The sequence below is a fragment of the Nicotiana sylvestris genome, chromosome 2 (assembly GCF_000393655.2).
Source record: "Nicotiana sylvestris chromosome 2, ASM39365v2, whole genome shotgun sequence".
Classification (NCBI taxonomy): Eukaryota; Viridiplantae; Streptophyta; class Magnoliopsida; order Solanales; family Solanaceae; genus Nicotiana; species Nicotiana sylvestris.
In genome coordinates this window covers 40,253,794-40,272,232 of record NC_091058.1, presented here as the reverse complement: position 1 = coordinate 40,272,232, position 18,439 = coordinate 40,253,794, and the positions used below count along the sequence as shown (strand labels likewise).

At 37.1% G+C, this 18,439-nt stretch overlaps 1 protein-coding gene across 1 annotated transcript; it reads right to left on the bottom strand.

Moving 5' to 3' along the window:
* Positions 1 to 9,184: 9,184 nt before the first annotated feature.
* LOC138884333 (spindle pole body component 110-like) lies at positions 9,185 to 10,624 on the bottom strand. Its single transcript, XM_070165474.1, has 3 exons — positions 10,289 to 10,624; positions 9,933 to 10,205; positions 9,185 to 9,784 (listed from the first exon to the last, which is right to left on the bottom strand). The coding sequence occupies exons 1-3, from the start codon at positions 10,622 to 10,624 to the stop codon at positions 9,185 to 9,187; spliced, it is 1,209 nt and encodes a 402-aa protein (XP_070021575.1).
* Positions 10,625 to 18,439: the final 7,815 nt, after the last annotated feature.

The window sequence follows — 18,439 nt, the reverse complement described above, 5'->3', positions numbered from 1 at the left end:
TATCATTATAATACTTGATATATATTCAAACCAAAGTCGGGGTAGTTAAAGATACCGTATGAGTGTTACAGGGATAAGACAAAGTGCCACTGGGATGGTAGTCAAAATATCAATTTAGAAGCAACCATACAAGCACAAGGGCATGGAAGTAAGAAACTACGGATGATTATAGGCAAGTAAGGACATCAAAAAGGTCCGTAATAAGCTCAGAACTTTACGAGAGTCAATGGTTCTCCCTAAGTACTACAACAAAATACTAGATGAGGAGATAAGAAAGAAGGCTTCAACTTAAGCACAACGACTTAAAGAGGAAATGGTCGTGTAACAACAATCTCGCAACAACATTGTAAGCATTCCAAAGGGAAGTGACACCTACCATGGCTAATGAACGGGAAGTAAGAATTAAAAGTAATATTAGATATCATATGAGTTGTATGAAAACTCTAGCAAGTGTGGGCACTAAGATAAGCTAAGTATGGATGCAACAAGGGGCAAAAAGACTAGGAAAAGTAATTGCACACGTTTAAAAAAGGCTGAGATGGAATGAAAGGAATTACTCGATCAATGATCTTGAGTTAGTATGTTATGGATACACTCAAGATTTTGGAACATTATCCAGGCAGTATATTTGTTGATAATCATACAACTATAGAAGACTCCGATATAAGTTAAAAGAAAGAATTAAGCCCAGGGAATAGACAAAGGATTTAATTGTTAGAAGATTGTATCATGGATATTCCATAACACCCATGAAAGTTTAAGGTAATAACTTATAAAATGATCCACAGATCGCAAGATAGCTTAAGCCTACGTAAAGGCTGATCAGAAGGAAGAGGAACCTAAGGAATTATATCACCTAAGTAAATTAGGAGTCTGATTATTGGACCTAGAAAAATTATAGAAGTTGTGCTTGAGAACATGACAGAATCACTCTTAATATCAGATGTTCAAGAGAAATAACACAACAACCATAATCTATAATTGCTCTATAAGAAGCCAGTTAAAAGAAGTACCAGCCTCATAAGAAGTCAGTACGAAGCTCCCACCGAATTGTATATGTACCATAGGTGCGAGTATTATAATAGAGCTTCAAGTCATGGATGTGAATTACATCTAGGTGGAAGGGAGGTCAGGAAAGAGATAGAAGATACGATGCGAGATTTTAAGGTAAGTAAGGTAAAGGTGAACAGAGTACGAGATACTCAAAGGCAGAAGATCGTGAATAGTCCATACTTCTTATAGAAGGCTATAAGCACGGGGATCCAATAATCAGGAATGATAGCGGCATCGTCGGTGGCATGTCTTCTAGCCTATGGTTTCTAAGTACTGAGAGATCTAGTTAAGAGAATAAAGAAAAGTTGGAGACGATGTGATGTCTCGCTTGACGTTCCAGAATAACATAAGAAAATTTATGGTGCAAGCAAGTTGAAGGAAAGTTTATAAATGGATATGTATAGGTCGCAAGCTAAAGTATGGTAGAGCGATAAAGTTTTAAGGAAGCATGCGTAAGGATGAGGAAAGGCAAGTGAAAAGTGACGAGAATGAATAAGTCTTTAGGATTAAGCCCATGAAAACAAGAAGAGCAGACAGTTTCTGTATGTTATACAAAGCTCGCTATAGCTTTAATGAAATCAAAGGAGTCTAAGACTAATAGCATTTAGAAGGAATGCAATGCTGACCTGGTAATAAAATAAGGGTATAATTGTGACATATACAGGATGACATTTGGGCCTTCGTTTGAATAATGATTTGAAAAAAAAGAGAAGAGAAGGAGAATTTTTTTTGCTGGCAGCACGAAATTAGAATACCGCCATAAGGTGAATCACATTGAGACACAATGAAATACGATTATGGGAATCACTTTGAATATTCCTTGAAGTAACGTAGGCCCTAAGGGCAAAGTATTATGTAAGAAGTTTCAAGTTATCAGTGGTATATTGTAGATCAATATTGAGGTAAATCAACAATAGATGGATAAATGTCACAAAGTATGAGATGAGATTGGGCCATCATTCTAAAGATGAGTAGTAATGAGGAAGCATTAAAGGACTTAAATTTATACATATGGAATAAGGAACTAGAGTAATCTAGGATTTGGTAGCAGACCTCAGCAACGATAAATTAAAGTAAGAGTTATGACAGTAAATTCATACGGATGGCTAAACGGACCTATGCAATGAGATATAGCAATATTCGTGAATTCAATAAAGTATCGAGCGAAGAACTTCAGTATACTCATATATGCCCAAAGGGACATCTTATCAAGCTCTACATATGAATCCTAGAGATTGGGCACACTTACAAGGTCAAAATTGTAAAAGTTACATGATGAAAGGTAGTAATAGTTACAAGATTGGAAGGATTCCGACTACAAGTTGTGGTGTGAGAAGGAGGCCTAAGGGGGGAATGCCCTGGACTTTGGACTCATTCACAGAACAGTCGTCTAGATGGAAAGGGAAGTTCTAAAGTATTCAGAAGATATAAGTTATGAAAATGATAAGTGCATCAATCAACATTCGAGGACGAATGTTCCAAGAGGGGGAGGGGAATAATGTTACGCCCCGCAATATTACGTCGATGTTATGCTCTGCAGTAATATATTGCGATGATGTTATGCCTTGCAATATTACAGTACGATGATGTTACACTTCGCAGTATTAAGTTACGACAGTATTGCACCTAGCAGTATTACATTACGATGATGTTACACTTCACAGTAATAAGTTATGACAATGTTGCACCCTGCAATATTTTACGTTGAATTTGTCGTAAGATAATTGACATCAGTCCAAGGAAAAGATTATTTGGAGATTATAAAGATTATGCTATTTCACAGGTGATTAGTAAATTCATGAAGGTGAAAGGGGGATCAGGTCAAATAAAATAAATTTTGTCCAAGTTTGGCATTTTGGGGTAAAATACAACCTAAGTTAAAATACCCCAGTATTTATGGACTAGTACCATGCAAGGTACCATATGACCACGGTAGTATAACATATAAAGTATATATAAAGTATTTTAATAATAAATAGAATTTTAAGTAATTTGGGGTAATTTTTAAATTATGCGGGTAATTGGTTAATTACCGAATAACGGGACATTACCTGGTTAACTAATAAGTGGATAAAATTAACAAGATCACATCAAAAGGGACGTGGCAGCCCCCCTTTTTAATTTAAGGTGAGTCATAAATCACCTTTACATGTGTCACAAGGTTAATTTACAAAGTCTTATCTAGTAAAGATTCTTATGAGCATATCCAATGGAAAGAGAAAAGATAAAATAACATTTTACATTCGGATTTTGAACCAAAAAGCGTGAGAACCAGAGGACATTCCATTTCATCCAAAAAAACTTTTAGCTAAAGAGTTCAAGTGAAATTTCAAATATTCAACAATTAGATTAATTCTTTTCTGTCTTGTTCAAAAACGTTGGAAGCAAAGCAGAACAAGTTCGTCCAATTGTGAATTTCATCCACATTTTGCAGAAGCAGATTCATTTAAATAATTTATGGAATAGGTATGTTAAGGCTAAGCTCTTCCTTCATTTTGCACGATCTCTTCATTACACAAGTTTGATAACGAGGAATAAAGAAAAATTCATATCCCGAAATTTACGTATATTTTTCTAGTCTCGCAAGTTACGTATATTTTCCTAGTTTTGTAAGTTACAATATTTTCCTTATCGGGACTTCATATTCAATTGAGTATTTCCTTCTTCTAGTCAAGAGAGCAGAGAGTTTATATATACAGTATTAAAGTATTTTCATTACCATCGAGCTATAATTGATGAGTAGGCCCCTATTGGGAAACCTCTGATCAGATGGTAAGTTATATACTGATCCTACTGTGGCCGAGTGCCTATGAGCGAGCCCAGTTGGTCGAGATACAAAGCCTAGTATGGCCGAGCGCCTATGAGCGAGCCTACTACGGTAGAGCAGTTATATATATATATATATATATAGCGAGCCTTATAGATATATATATATACCGAGCCTTATAGGGCCGGCCAACTATTTTACTTACTACATTGAGAGAGCTGAGTTAGTATCAGCAGGTAAGCATATCTTCATATTATCGTTGACTTCCAGCTTCTTGCAGTTATTATATTATCAGTTCAGTTTCAGCTTTCAGTATATTGCCGTACATACTTGGTACATTATTTCATACTGACGTCCCTTTTCTGGGGGCGCTGCATTTCATGCGTGTAGGTTAGACAGACAGACGGGTAGGGCTCCTCATTAAGTGTTGCCCGAGTTCAGCTTGATCGGTAAGCTCCATATTTTTCGGAGTTTCCGTGTCTAAAGCCTTATGTACATCTTGTATATATATATGTATATATGTTATGAGTAGGCCGTAGAGTTGTTTTGATCACAACATATCCATCAGTAGAGACTTGTAGACATATCTTGTCAGTTACTGTGATATGTTGGACTTTCAGACCTTGTATGTATATTTGGTTGGTTTGTCAGCTGAAATAATTATGACGGCCTTGTCAGCCCAGTTTTATATTGACATTTAGTCAGCATTCACAACTGTCTTACAATGTGGCCTATGTCCAAACTATGACATCATATATTCAGAGTCCATTAGTTGCAAGTTGGTATGCAAGGATAGGTGAGGCACTGGGTGCCGGTCTCGCCGCCAAGTTCGGGACGTGACATAAGGCCACTGAATTTTGATTTTTGGTGGCCCATGACACAAGACATGAACCAAGGAAGTGTGCCATACCTGAGGTGCTCTTCCTATCCAAAAGAAAACCTGCATAATCAACGTCAGCTTATCCCACTAGGTTAAAATTACTATCTTTTGGATACCAAAGGCAAATGTCAGTGGTGCCTTTCAAATATCTCAATATTCTCTTGACAGTAGTCAAGTGGGTATCCTTTGGATTTTCCTAAAATCGATCACAAAGACGTACACTGAAAATAGTGTCAGGTCTGCTAGCAGTAAAATACAAAAGAGAACCAAACATTCCCCTATACAACTTCTGATCAACAGATGAACCAGGTTCATCTATATCTAATTTTGTGGCTGTTGCTATAGGAGTATCGATTTCTTTTGATTATTCCATTTTAAATCTTTTAACCAACTCTTTCACATATTTCTACTGATGGATCATAGTTCCATTTGAGTTTTGTTTAATTTGTAAGCCTAAAATAAATAAGCTCACCCATCATGCTCATTTCAAATTCACTCCCCATTAGTTTAGCAAATTCCTTACTTAGTTTATCAGTAGTTGCTCCAAAGATCATGTCATCAATATATATCTACACTACTAGAAGGTCTTTACCTTTTTTCTTCAAGAATAAAGTGTTATCGATTTTACCTCTCTTGTAGCCATGCTCAAGCAGGAATTTTGATAATCTTTCATACCATGCTCTAGGAGCCTGCTTGAGCCCATATAGTGCTTTATCAAGTTTGTACACATAATCCGGACACTCCTTGCTTTTAAACCTTGGAAGTTGCTTGACAAACACTTCTTCCTTTAAATAGCCATTGAGGAAAGAACTCTTGATACCCATCTGGTGAAGAGTAAATTCCATGTAAGCAGCAAAGGCTATGAGGAGTCTTATTGCTTCCAACCTTGCAACTAGAGCAAATGTCTCATCATGGTCTATGCCCTCCTCTTGGCTATATCCTTGAACCACTAATCTTGCCTTGTTCCTTATAACAGTTCCATCTTCATCAATTTTGTTTCTGAAGACCCATTTTGTGCCAATTACTGATCTGTCCTTGGGTCTTGGAACCAGATGCCAAACTTGACTCCTTTTAAATTGGTTGAGTTCATCTTGCATTGCATTTACCCAGTCTGCATCTGTAAAGCCTCTGCAATATTTTTAGGCTCAATAAGGGATAAGAACGTATCAAAAGCACAAAGATTCTTTAACGAAGATCTAGTTTTAATTCCAGAGGCTAGATCAGTAATTATGTTCTCATGGGATGAGAACTTTGGTACTTGTAAGGTTTCACAACCAACTGGTTTCCTCTTGATGTTTCTCCAATGTTCTGTTGCTGAGGAACAAGCTCATGGATAGGTTCCATCGAGGTATTAGATTCAGTTACTCTTTGTTCAGTTCCTCGTCAGGTTGCCCTGAATAGAACAACCTATTCCACCACCTGTTCCTTCTTCTGGTGCAGCTTCAGCCTGGGCTGTGATTTCATTTAAACTTCTTACTAGCCCAATTGCTTCATCTTTGTGTTCCTATCTCTCAGAAAGAATGTTTGTTTCATCAAAAACCACATGTACACTTTCTTTTACACACATAGTTCTTTTGTTGTATATCTTGTAAGCCTTACTATGTGATGAATATCCCAAGAATACTCCCTCATTACTTCTGCGATCAAACTTACCTAGGGACTCTTTACCATTGTTGCGCACAAAGCACTTTCATCCGAATGCCCTAAGATGAGATATATTTAGTTTTCTCCCTTTAAATAACTCATAGGGAGTCTTCTCTACAAGAAGTCTAGTCATGTACGTATTGATGATGTAGCACGCAATATTTACAACTTCTGCCCGGAAGCTATGAGGCAGTTTACTAGAAAGAATCATAGTCCTAGCCATATATTTAAGTGTCCTATTCTTTCTTTCATCTACTCCATTTTGTTGTGGAGTCCTAGGAGCAAAAAAATTATGATCTATACCATGTACATCACAAAATTCAGCAAATTTAGCATTTTCAAATTTAGTTCCTTGATCAGACCTAATTAATACAAGTTGATTACCTAGTTGTTTCTAAGTTTTTCTAACAAAAGAAGTAAACATGTCAAACGCTTTATCTTTATATGTTAAAAATAATGTCCATGTAAAATAGAGTAATCATCAACAAGCACCATCACATATATTTTGCCACCTCTGCTTAATGTTCTCATGGGACCACAGAGATCCATATGGACCAGTTCTATTGTTCTGGTGGTGCTTGATGACGTTCAAATCCACTACTAAAAATTAAATGGACACGGTTGCATACAATGTAATATACCCAACTATGAGTCAGGGTCGAATCTCAGAGAGAACAATATGTAGGCGATTAGGAATGTAAGAGAATTATCACTTGTTATGCAATGCCAAACACTTAGAATTGGTTTTAGAAAAGATTTATACCTAATTGCGAAAATATAAACTAACCTAGAAAGCAAGTAAAATGATCAATGGCTACAAGTATGGATGCATCGGAAATTACACTCAAGTAACGATCCAATATATTTCACGATTTTACAAATATGAGCGAGTTTATGTTAATTAGCCTCGGGTAATAATTCTATATTAGCTTCTTCCGAAGACTAACAAGACTTCCTAATTAAATTATCCCTAAAACAATTAGAAGATTAAGCACACCCGAATATGGCTACAAGTAGTTCAATCCTATCCCTAGGTAGAATATATAAAATGAGGGTTAAAGCCTCAAGTTCTTGTTAATTAATCTTTCCCAACCCAAAGTAATCTTTCCCAAAATTAATTCAGAGTTAATGGGCGAGTCCTAGGGTTAGCTAAGCCCTTTGGAAACATTAAAGAACAAGAATAATTAAAGTAATAATAACTCACTTCATAAAAGAATAAAATCATTCAACACATAAGCACAACAAGGTATTTAATCCACACTTTAAACAAGAATATTTCCATAAACAAGATTCAAGTGTTGAATAAAATAATACACACTTATATATATTATTCAAAGCAAGGAAATGAAGAAATAAATACAAATGGGTAAGAAATTCTTAACCATAAGCTTCAAATCTTCAAGACCAGAGTGTGTGTGCGAAACCCTAGCTTCCCACCTTGTTCTCTCTAGTGTTTGGAACTGAAAATAAGCCAAAAGATATCTTACAAACGAGCTAGTTTAGGTATTAAAGGGTTTGGGGACAAAAAATGTGAAATTCCAAAAGTGCCCAGAACTGAAGCACGATTTTCGCATTTGCTAACAAAAGTTTGCAATTGCGAATTATGGTTATACTGTTTGACTTCATATTTGCGATAAGAACTTTGCATTTGTGAAGGTTGTCTGCCTAGTTGACTTTCGTATTTGCGAGGTATTCTTCGTATTTGCGAAGATTGCCTGATTGCCCTTTCTTCACAATTGCGAGAAACGTCTCGCAATTTCTATCATTGATAACTTTGCAATTCCCAGGTATATGTCGCATTTGCGACAACTGAGGCCCCTTCCTAGATTTTCTTCTTTTTATTTTCTTTTTGACTCGTTTCACTTGGTTTCTTCAAGATCACTTCTAAATCGCATAGAACCTGTAATATAGAAGTAAATGGCATTAAACACATGATTTTATCACTTAAACATAACAAAAATATAGGCTTAAAGACAAGATAAGTTGGTAAAATACCAACTTATCAGTGCTTACCACTTTCTCGCATTTAAAGAGGATCTTACCTTCTTTCCCCTTGCACAAGCCTCACAAACTTTGTCTTCCTTAAACTTGATGTTAGACAGTCCTATCACCAGGTCCTTGGAGACTAATTTGTTGAGTTGACTCAGACTTGCATGTCCAAGTCTCTTGTGCAACAGGAGGGGATCATTGTCCAACACACTTAAGCAAGTGAGTTCATTTTCTGAGAGTGTGGACAGATCTACAATGTAAATATTGTTTACTCTTTTTCCCTACAAAACAATCTTGTCAGTGGTAAGATATATCACAAAACATTTGGTAGAGGTGAATGCTACCAAGTTACCCCTGTCACATAGTTGTGATACACTGATTAGACTGTATTTCAAGCCATTTATCAAGTAAACATTCTCAATAGAGTGAGAGTCTGTCTTACCTACCGTTCCAACCCCAATGATCTTACCTTTCTTTCCATTTCCAAAGGAGACATTTCCTCCTTTGAGGTCCTCAAGTGAAAGGAATTGGTTCTTGCTCCCTGTCATGTGCTTTGAGCAGCCACTATCCATGTATCATATTTGGCTGCTTCCCTTCACTTGGACCTGCAAAAGGAAATCATGAATTAGTCTAGGAACCCAAACTAGTTTGGGTCCCTTTCTATAGGCAACAGGGTGAATTAGATTCTTTTTGGCCCATCCTAACAACCTATTTTTCCCTTGAACAAATAATTTATTCTTTTGACTAGCCTTTTCTTTTGTAGTACATTCACTTTTGTAGTGACCAGTCTTACCACAGCGTGTGCAGATTTTGTTCTCAGGAAGTGTGATGTACTTGCTTTTGGGATCCCACTAAGGTGCTGGGGTCTCATAGCCAAGTCCTCTCTTATTTCTACTATGGTGTTCTTGTAGCCATGAAAGTGCATCAGAGGACCTATTCCATTTACAGGTTCTGTCTAGCTCGTGCTTAACCTTACTTAGATCCTCCTTTAGGACTCTTATCTGCTCATATCTTTTGTACAACTTATCTTTCATTTTTCCTAGGTTTTCTTCTAAAGTGAGTTGTGTATGATCAACTTTCTTTTTACATGTTCCTAATTTCAGTTTTAAATTTTTAGATCTATGATCAAGGACAGTGTAATCAAGTTCAAGAACCTGGTTCTTTAACTCAGCATTTTTACTATCACTTTCACTAGCCATAAGTTTCAGATTTTGGTACTTAGCTTTCAAAATCACACACTCCTTAGAAAACTGTTTCTTTTCATTATTTATATCCTCAGATTCATTAATGAAATCAAGGAGTACCTCAGATAGCCTTTCTTTAGACAAAAATTTAATCTTGTCTTTTAGATGAATTACACTTACCTCAGATTCCTCATCAGATTCTCCAATGGTCATAAGTGCTTGTTCATCTCCATATTCATCCTCTGAGTCCTCATATAAGCTTTCTTGCTAGGTAACAAACATAGCCTTTGTTGATCCTTAGTTCTTCTTGGGTTGAACCTGTTCTTTCTTCTTGTTTCTGCGTTCAGCTCTTTTCTTCTTCCATTCAATTTCCTATTGAGGGCAGTTTTTGATGTGGTGATCAATTTTCTCACACTTGTAATATCTCATTGGTTTGCTTTTCAGGAACCCTTGGTTTGCTGTAGTTTCCACTTGTAAAAGGACCCTTTCCTCTCATTAGGTACTTCTTGAAGTCCTTTGTGATCATGACCATTTCACCCTCCTCTAAATCAACACCTTCAGTGATTCTGAGTGCCAGGATCCTTTCCTTCTTGGGTGCATCCATCTTCTTGGTTTGCCTTCTAAGTTCATAGGCAGTGAGATTTCCAATTAGCTCATCCAACTTAAGAGTGACAATGTTCTTTGATTCCTGGATAACAGTGATTTTGCTTTCCCAAGAGACTGATAGAACCCTTATCAAAATCTTCTCAACTTTGTTTTTTCAAGAGTAACCCTTCCAAGAGACTTAAGTTCATTTGTTAGTGTGGTGAACATTGTATACATCTCCTGGATGGTGTCCCCTTCCTTCATGGTGAAATTCTCATATTGAGAATACAACAGTGTTCCTCTGAACCTTATCACTTGAGGTGTTCCTTCATAAGCCATTTGCAAAGTGTCCCAAATTTCCTTAGCAGTAGTATAACTTTGAATTCTGATGTACTCATCTAGACCAAGTCCACACACAAGACATTTCTTGGTCTTAGCATTCTTCTCCCATTTCCTCAAGTTCTCAGCATTGCAGTCAGCTCTCATTTTTGGAACATCTACTCCTTCAACATTCTTCTTCATGGTAGCCAGGGTACCAGAAGTGACAATGTCCCATAGCTCATAGTCTTATCCAATGATGTGATCTCTCATCTTGTTTTTCCACCAAAAATAGTACTGGTCATTAAAAAGCAGAGGCCTAGTAGTGGATTTCCCTTCCTAGTTTCTAAGTGGTGCGCTCATCTTGATCCGTTCCTAAGGTGTTAGTCTCTTCAAGGATAACCCGCTTTGATACTAATTGATATTTTAACTTCAATACCACACAATAGGGTGGGTGATTTGTGTGGTGTCCCATATTTTGCTTAAACTGATTATGCAAGGACCTGGTTCTTCTAAGTGTTTCTTAACCTACTATTGCAAAAATAGTAAATTCGAAAAGTAAAGAACACAAGTATTTTACATAGAAGACACCCAGCTAAAAAGGTGAAACAATCACGAACTACTTTCCAGTAGGATTTCCCAAACTCTTCACTAAATCACTAAGCCAAAAACTTTATTTACAAAATACTTTTGTAAACCTAGGATTAACTCTAATCTTGTTGTATCAAACAACCTCTAACTGTTGCGACAACCTCAAGTTAACTCTTACTTGAAAACTGTGTGTACCTACTACAATTGTCTCTATATAAAGCTGAAAGGTACAATATGAAAACACCTACTACAACTGAACTAGAATAAAAGACAAACACTTAGAACTGGTTCTTCTATCTGGTTCATGTAGCTTCAGGTTTGCACACTTGAATCACACACGAGCTGCTTGCAAAAAGCCTTGCTATTTTACTCTCAATTCACGTTTAACTTCTGGGTTTGTACATTACCTGTAAAGTGAGAACATCCTGCAATATATAGAGTTAGTATATGAAGAAATAACTAGAGTTCTAATGCTACTCTTCCTTGGTGGAAGAGTTCTAGTTGATCTCAACTTCTAACTCCTTCCTTATCTTGGACAGTGTTCTCTTTGAGTAAAGAGTCATTCTCCTTATTAATTATGCAACCTTTTCGATCAGGAGATATTAAATATACTAAGTTAAGCTTATCTCCTTCACAACATCCCACATGCTCGAATCTGCCCATTTCTATGCAGCACAAGGGATGGACATGGTTCATGCCTGAGCTTCCTTTGTCAATCTTCAAAACTAACCTTCACTTGGGCTAACACACACGAATAGAAGACATCTTTACAACATGGGAGAAACTTTCGTCAAAGTCAACGCCCTTCTTCTGGCCAAAACCATTAACCACTATCCTCGCCTTGTACATGGGCGCAGAGGTATGATTATCTTACTTTACTCTGAATATCCATTTGTTTGATAAAGCTTTCTTACATTTCGGCAATTTTACTATTACATCCCATCCTTTTCTATAGAGGATTTGTGACCGTAAGACCCCGTAAATTTAACAACCTTGATACTGTTAGGTACATTTGGATATGGTATTTATATTGAGTGGAACATTTTTGTAAAAAGTTTGAAAAATAGATTTTATGTAGTTATTAATATTACTACTTTCGAATATATTATAAATTATACACATAATATGAGGAAGTTTATGAGATTTTCTTTATTGTAAAGATAGAAATTATTTTCTCACAAGAAAAGAAGGTTATCTTTTTACCATTTTAAGAATTAAGCGTACGAAAATTTGTACTCTTTATTTGAAATTAGGAAAATTAAAAGTTGAAAAAATATATACATTTTTACATGGATGTTTTAATGAAATAATAGTGTATGTCTTGATTTTATATGGTACCATATGATCATGATAGTTAGATATATAAAGTGTGTTAAAAGTGAGTAGTATATTAAGATAATTTTTAATTATATGAATAATTGGTTAATTAATAATTTTTGTAAAATATTAATTAGTTAATCATAAAATTTTGGATAATCCTTTTAGCCCCCCCCAACGTGGCAGCCATATAAGTGACGCTTTAATCACAATTCAAGGTGGCATGGTTTGTGAGTTTTGTAGATTAGTCATCCTTAAAGAAAGAAATGATAAGATTTGGGGAGCAAGAAGACATAGCATAGTTGATGAATATGATATTTGAAACTAAAATTAATCTTGAAATTTTTTAAATAGCTCAATGTCACGTATTCACTTTGTTGGACGGAGGTATAACAACAAAGAGTTAAAGGAGGTTTTTCTAGGCTTGATACTTCGTATGATAGAAGTGGAATGATTTTCTTGACTTGGATTTTGGAATTGGGAAACTGGAACTTTTATGGACATTAAGATAGTTTGGCATATTAGTGCAGAGGCAATGCAGAAGCACCTAGTACTGGAGCTGAAGAGTGGTAATGTAATTATTAGGAGGGAGTCTGTGCACTTACTATCCATATACAAAAGCTGCAGTAGACTTCTGTCCAAGGCTCATCACCGCAAGTCATGAGTGATGGAAATTCTGTGGATATAGTTGTACTCAAACCCCAGTGCAGAAGACTTTGTCAAGGTGTAGTGAGACTATATGTTGTATTTAGAACTGAATATCTAGTGTATATCTTTTTTTCCTCTAGTTTAGTCGTATTCTCCTCTGAGTTAAATGCCTTAGTCTAGGTGCTGGTGTGGGCTGAAGGCTTTTGTTTAGGTAACCTTTGAAGAGTTGACATTTGTCATACGGATTTTTCCCTACTTCGATCCGCCGTTACATGCTTTGTCTCGTTTAACGTGTGTTGGAGGGGTTGTCAAAAGAATCGGCTTAAGTATGTTAAGGCTATCCCTTCTTTCTTTTTGGAATAATCTATACGACATGAACGAAACAAGGAAATGCACAACTTCCATAAATGACTCTATTCATAGAAATACTAGAGATGCTTATGTTCTTGATTTCCCCACATGTCATATTATTTTATTATCTGTTCATTAGTCTAAAAAATACGTAAGTTGGTAAAGTTTATTTGATGATATTATTCAAAGACATAATGGTCTTATGACACTCAAAGAGATTTTATTGACGTACTTCTCATGCATTGCATTCATGTACATTGAACCATGACCAGATGGCGTTATATATATATATGGGATATGGAAAAAAGTTACAGCGTTATATATGCATCACCACCTGATCAGCTGGTATACATTGATGATTTGCCCACAATGGCCGAGATGATATGATGGGATGCCCTTAGAGGCTTGATGAAGTTATGTACGTACAAACCTGTGCATCATATGACATTTATACGCATGTGCATGACATTATAAATATTTCATGGTTTACAGAGTTATCCAGACTTACAGGTTGAGTCCTTTACTCCATGTTTCTTCCATGCTCTTTATATATTTATATACATGACTTACATACTAAGTACATTATCCGTACTGACATCCTTTTGTTGGGGATATTGCATTTGTGCCTGCAGGTATAGATGATTAGTTTGACGAGCCCTCATAGTAGACGAGATTGACATTCAGCAAAGGATCTGTAAGACTCCACCTCATTCGGAGTGCAGCCGAGTTTATAAGTCACCATGTTAGAGTTTTGCTACAGACTTATGGGTAGGCCGGTACCCTATCCCATTTTATGTCAAATAATCTTAGTGGCTTTGTAGAAAAAGGTTCATTTTGTACAGTATGTCAGAGGCCTTGCCGGCCCATATATATTCATGTTTTAAGAACATTAGCTTATTGATATAGTGTTGTCCACTTATACTTATGCATTACGAGTTGTGGCCATGTTGGCCCGTGATAGTTACAAAAGGAATGAGTCCAGCTAGCTCGACCTGTGTATGTTCTAGTTTTGGTCGAATGATCATGAGTTACAGAGTGGTTTGCTCGGTCCAGCACGCCACCGGGTGCCAGTCACGCCTCCCCAGGTTCGGGGCTTGACAAAGTGGCATCAGAGCGGGTCATGTCCTATGGAGTCTACAAAGCCGTGCCTAGTAGAGTCTCACTTATGGGTGTGTTGCACGCCACATTCATAATTGAGAGGCTATAGGGCATTTAGAAAATGTTACCCTTCTTTGTTTTTTGATCGTGCCATAGAGTTGAGTCGTAACAAGTCAGTATAAAATTTTCACCAGATTTTGTATGCACCAGAGGTGCATGTATTACAGTAGAGCTTTAAGGCGTAATTTACACCAATGTTGAAGGGAGGTTATGAAAAAAAACCGAAAATATGATGCGAGATTGAAAAGTAAGTTAGGTAAAGTAAAAATGAAGAAGATACGAGATACTCAAGTACATAAGGTTGTGAATAGTCGAGACTTCAGATATAGTTTGAGTTTTAGTTTAAGTTACAGAGGAGACCCTAGTGAAAATTTTGTAAATCCCTAAGAGTTAACATTCGAGGACGAATGTTTCTAAATGGGGGAAGGATGTTACATCCCGTCCTTTTCTATAGAGGATTTGTGACTGTAAGACCTCGTAAGTGTAACAACTTTGATACCGTTAGATACATTTGGATATGGTATTTATATTGAGTGGAACATTTTTATAAAAAGTTTGAAAAAAATAATTTTATATAGTTATTAATATTATTACTTTCGAATATATTTTAAATTACACACATAATATGAGAAAGTTTATGAAATTTTCTTTATTGTAAAGATAAAAATTATTTTCTCACAAGAAAAGAAGGTTATCTTTTTACCATTTTAAGAATTAAGCGTACGAAAATTTGTACTCTTTATATGAGATTAGGAAAATTAAAAGTTGAGAAAATATATGCATTTTTACATGGATGTTTTAATGAAATAATAGCGTATGTATTGATTTGATATGGTACCATATGACCATGATAGTAAGATGTATAAAGTGTATTAAAAATGAGTAGTATTTTAAGATAATTCTTAATTATATGAACAATTAGTTAATTAATAATTCTTGTGGAAGATTAATTAGTTAATCATAAAATTTTGGATAAGCCTTTTAGCCCCCAACGTGGCAGCCATATAAGTGACTCTTTAAGTCACAATTCAAGGTGGCATGTGTTTACCTTGAAATTGGTAATTATAATTAAATTTGATTTTGTGGTTCTAAAATACGTAATTTATTTTTTTGCTTGTTGTTAGGCAGTAGATGCTATGTATGAGACTAGAAAATATGATAGGAGCTTGAAGGTAGTGTGTTTAAGCAAACCGAGTGACTGAGAATTGGGTCCTCGAGCTGGCCTATACGGGGCCTCAAGGTTGAGCCAAACATTAGGTAGTGACCGGACGATGAAGTCTCTTCATGATCAATAATGAGCAATAAATGAAGATCAATCAATGGAACACAATAAGTGTAAGCAATAAATGTAAATAATAGAGTCAAGAGAGAATGTGTTAGATAGCAGAGAATGTTCTTGTATTGAATGTTGTAAGTGATGTTATGTATGTTACAAAATGACAAGGGTCCCCTTTATATATGAGGGGGAATCCCAACATAGTACAAACACATTTATTACAAGGATTTGAGGTTGGTACAACCATTTAATGCCACGGTACGTGCTTAAACTAGCCTAATATACTTGGTTAGCTTTAGTCACGTGCCTTGGGAACTTCCTGTTAGTCCATCATGGTTGTTGATTTGCGCTGCCTCGAGGTCGATCATTGAGAACCCTCAGGGTCGAACCCCGAGCTGAACTTCGAGACTTTTGGGGGTGGTCTTTACGAGGTGACTCAGTGATCACAAAATCGGACCCTCTGATATTTACCGTATATAGATAGTCCCCGCGTTTCTTAGATTAAAATGATAAGAAACGATTTTGATGCCGATCTCCTCGATCCTCTCGTGATGATATCATGCTTATGAAGTAAGCTTTTGTAATAACTGTTACGTCCCATCGGTACATATTTCCAGAAGCATTCAATGTAGTGCCGATTTATTTTCTTAAAGCGATAATATCGCTGCTGATCCGTCTCCCAAAAAGCGATGATTGCGTCGTCGGTTACGCTTTAACCTTTCTATAAATGGAAGATTTCTTGAACCAAAATTTCATTCAGTCATTCTTCAACAACCTTTAACTTCTTTCTTCTCTTCATCCTCATCCAACTCTATTTCCCATGTTTCAAGCCCGTGATCGTAAGGTCACACGACATTGTTCTCTCCAGTTATGTCATGGCTCTTTCTTAGAGCTTTCCCCTATTGAGTGGGATCGCACTGGTTTGTTGTTGTTGTTGACCCGAAATAATGAGAGAGGGGCTTCAAACTATTCCCATACTAGAGGATATGTGGACCATGAACTTCTGCTCACCTTTCTTAACTTCAACCTGGTGTGGCGCTTCACTCCTTTTGCTTTCCACGGATTAAGGCGGTGCCATCTACTAACTTTTGCATCCCATACAGGTGCAATGTCTCAAGAAGTGGTTTCCCAATAGTAGTGCTGGCGAGACCCATACTCGCCAAAGTTTTCACCAAGCCACAATTTTCCCGGCCTGTTAAAAGTTTTTGCTCTTTGGCGACCTACGGCCTCTTCTTCATCTTTTTCTGCTTCCTCTTCATCTTTTTATGCTTCTTCGAGATTCTTGAAGATGCCTTTTGGAAGATCGAAATGGGTCCCCCGAGGAAATGGTTCTCGCAGATATTGCTTCCGAGGATGTACCTCCGAGAGCAGATTAGACTTTCAGCTATTATTATTTTTTTTGCTTCTTTGGTTCTTTATAAGGATCCCTCATGAGATTTTGTAATCATCATTTATTAATAAAAATATGTTTCTTCAATTTATCTTTGATTTATCCTGAAACCCTTTGCCGTTCCTCGGACTAAGCCCAAATTGACTTGATATAAACTTAGGCCGTCGGAATCTCCTATCTTCGGTGTATGGTTGATACCTTTCCTTGTTTGTCTTTGGCTCCTTTGCCAGGAGTCTTCTTGGATATACCGAGCCCCATGGGGCTACCAGTTGGTCGTCCTCGACCCTAATCTTTGACTAATATCAGTTATGGACATCCGACCAAGTCACGACGGGGTATTCAACCAAATTCTACTTCAGCTGCTTCGAAGCCACCGAGCTTCATTCATTCAAGCCTTGGGTGAAGGCCTGTATTGCCTAGTCATCGGAGACTGGTGGTAATTCCATTCGTTCCATTTGAAAGCAAGATACGAACTCCAGCAACATCTCGTTTTCCCTTTGTTTGATTTTTAAGACGTCATATTTCCTTGTAGCCACCTTGATGGTACCAGCATGTGCCTTTATGAAAGAATCTGCCAGCATGGCAAATGAGTCTATTAAATTCGGATCTAGGTTGTGATACCACATCATGGCCCTTTTTGAGAGTGTTTCTCTGAACATTTTTAGTAGGACGTATTCTATCTTGTCGCCCCTCCGGTTGTTGCCCTTCACTGCACAGGTGTAAGCAGTGACGTGATCGTTAGGGTCCGAGGTTCCATTATACTTTGGAAGGTAGGGCATCTGAATTTCTTCGAGATGGGTTTTGGAGCAGCATTTGAGGGGAATGGCTTTTGTACGAATTTCTTTGAATCAACACCCTTCAAGATTGGGGGTGCGCCCGAGATTTGGTCGACCCTTGAATTGTAGGTCTCCACCTTTTTGTTGTTAGCTTCTATCATTTTTTCGCTCGATTCAATCCTCTTTGTGAGGTCCTCGAGCATTTTCATAATAGTGGGGTCGGCTGCTGACCCGTTGTTACTCAATCTTTCCGGTACCTATTCGGCTTGAGGAGCCATTTCCGGTGCTGCTGTGCTTGAAACGTTTTGGTGGCTTTGCAGTTGAGCAATCGCTAGCTGTTGTGCCTGTAACATTTCAAAAATAACGTGAAGGCTAACCTCTTGCTCCCCTCGCGTTGGGATTTCCTGAGCTTCTTATTGGTTGCTTAGCGTATACTCTTGTTGGTGTGGGAGCTTATGTCGATGTGTTGGGCGTTGCACGAGACCACGTCCACGGGAATTGGTTCTGGTGCA

Coding starts and splice junctions, on each gene's coding strand:
- LOC138884333 (XM_070165474.1), bottom strand. CDS start 10,624: ATGAAGAAGAATGTTGAAGGAGTAGATGTTCCAAAAATGAGAGCTGAC. Junction 10,206..10,288: donor AACTTAAGTCTCTTGGAAGG/GTTACTCTTGAA, acceptor ACTGTTATCCAG/GAATCAAAGAACATTGTCAC. Junction 9,785..9,932: donor AAACCAATGAGATATTACAA/GTGTGAGAAAAT, acceptor TTTGTTACCTAG/CAAGAAAGCTTATATGAGGA.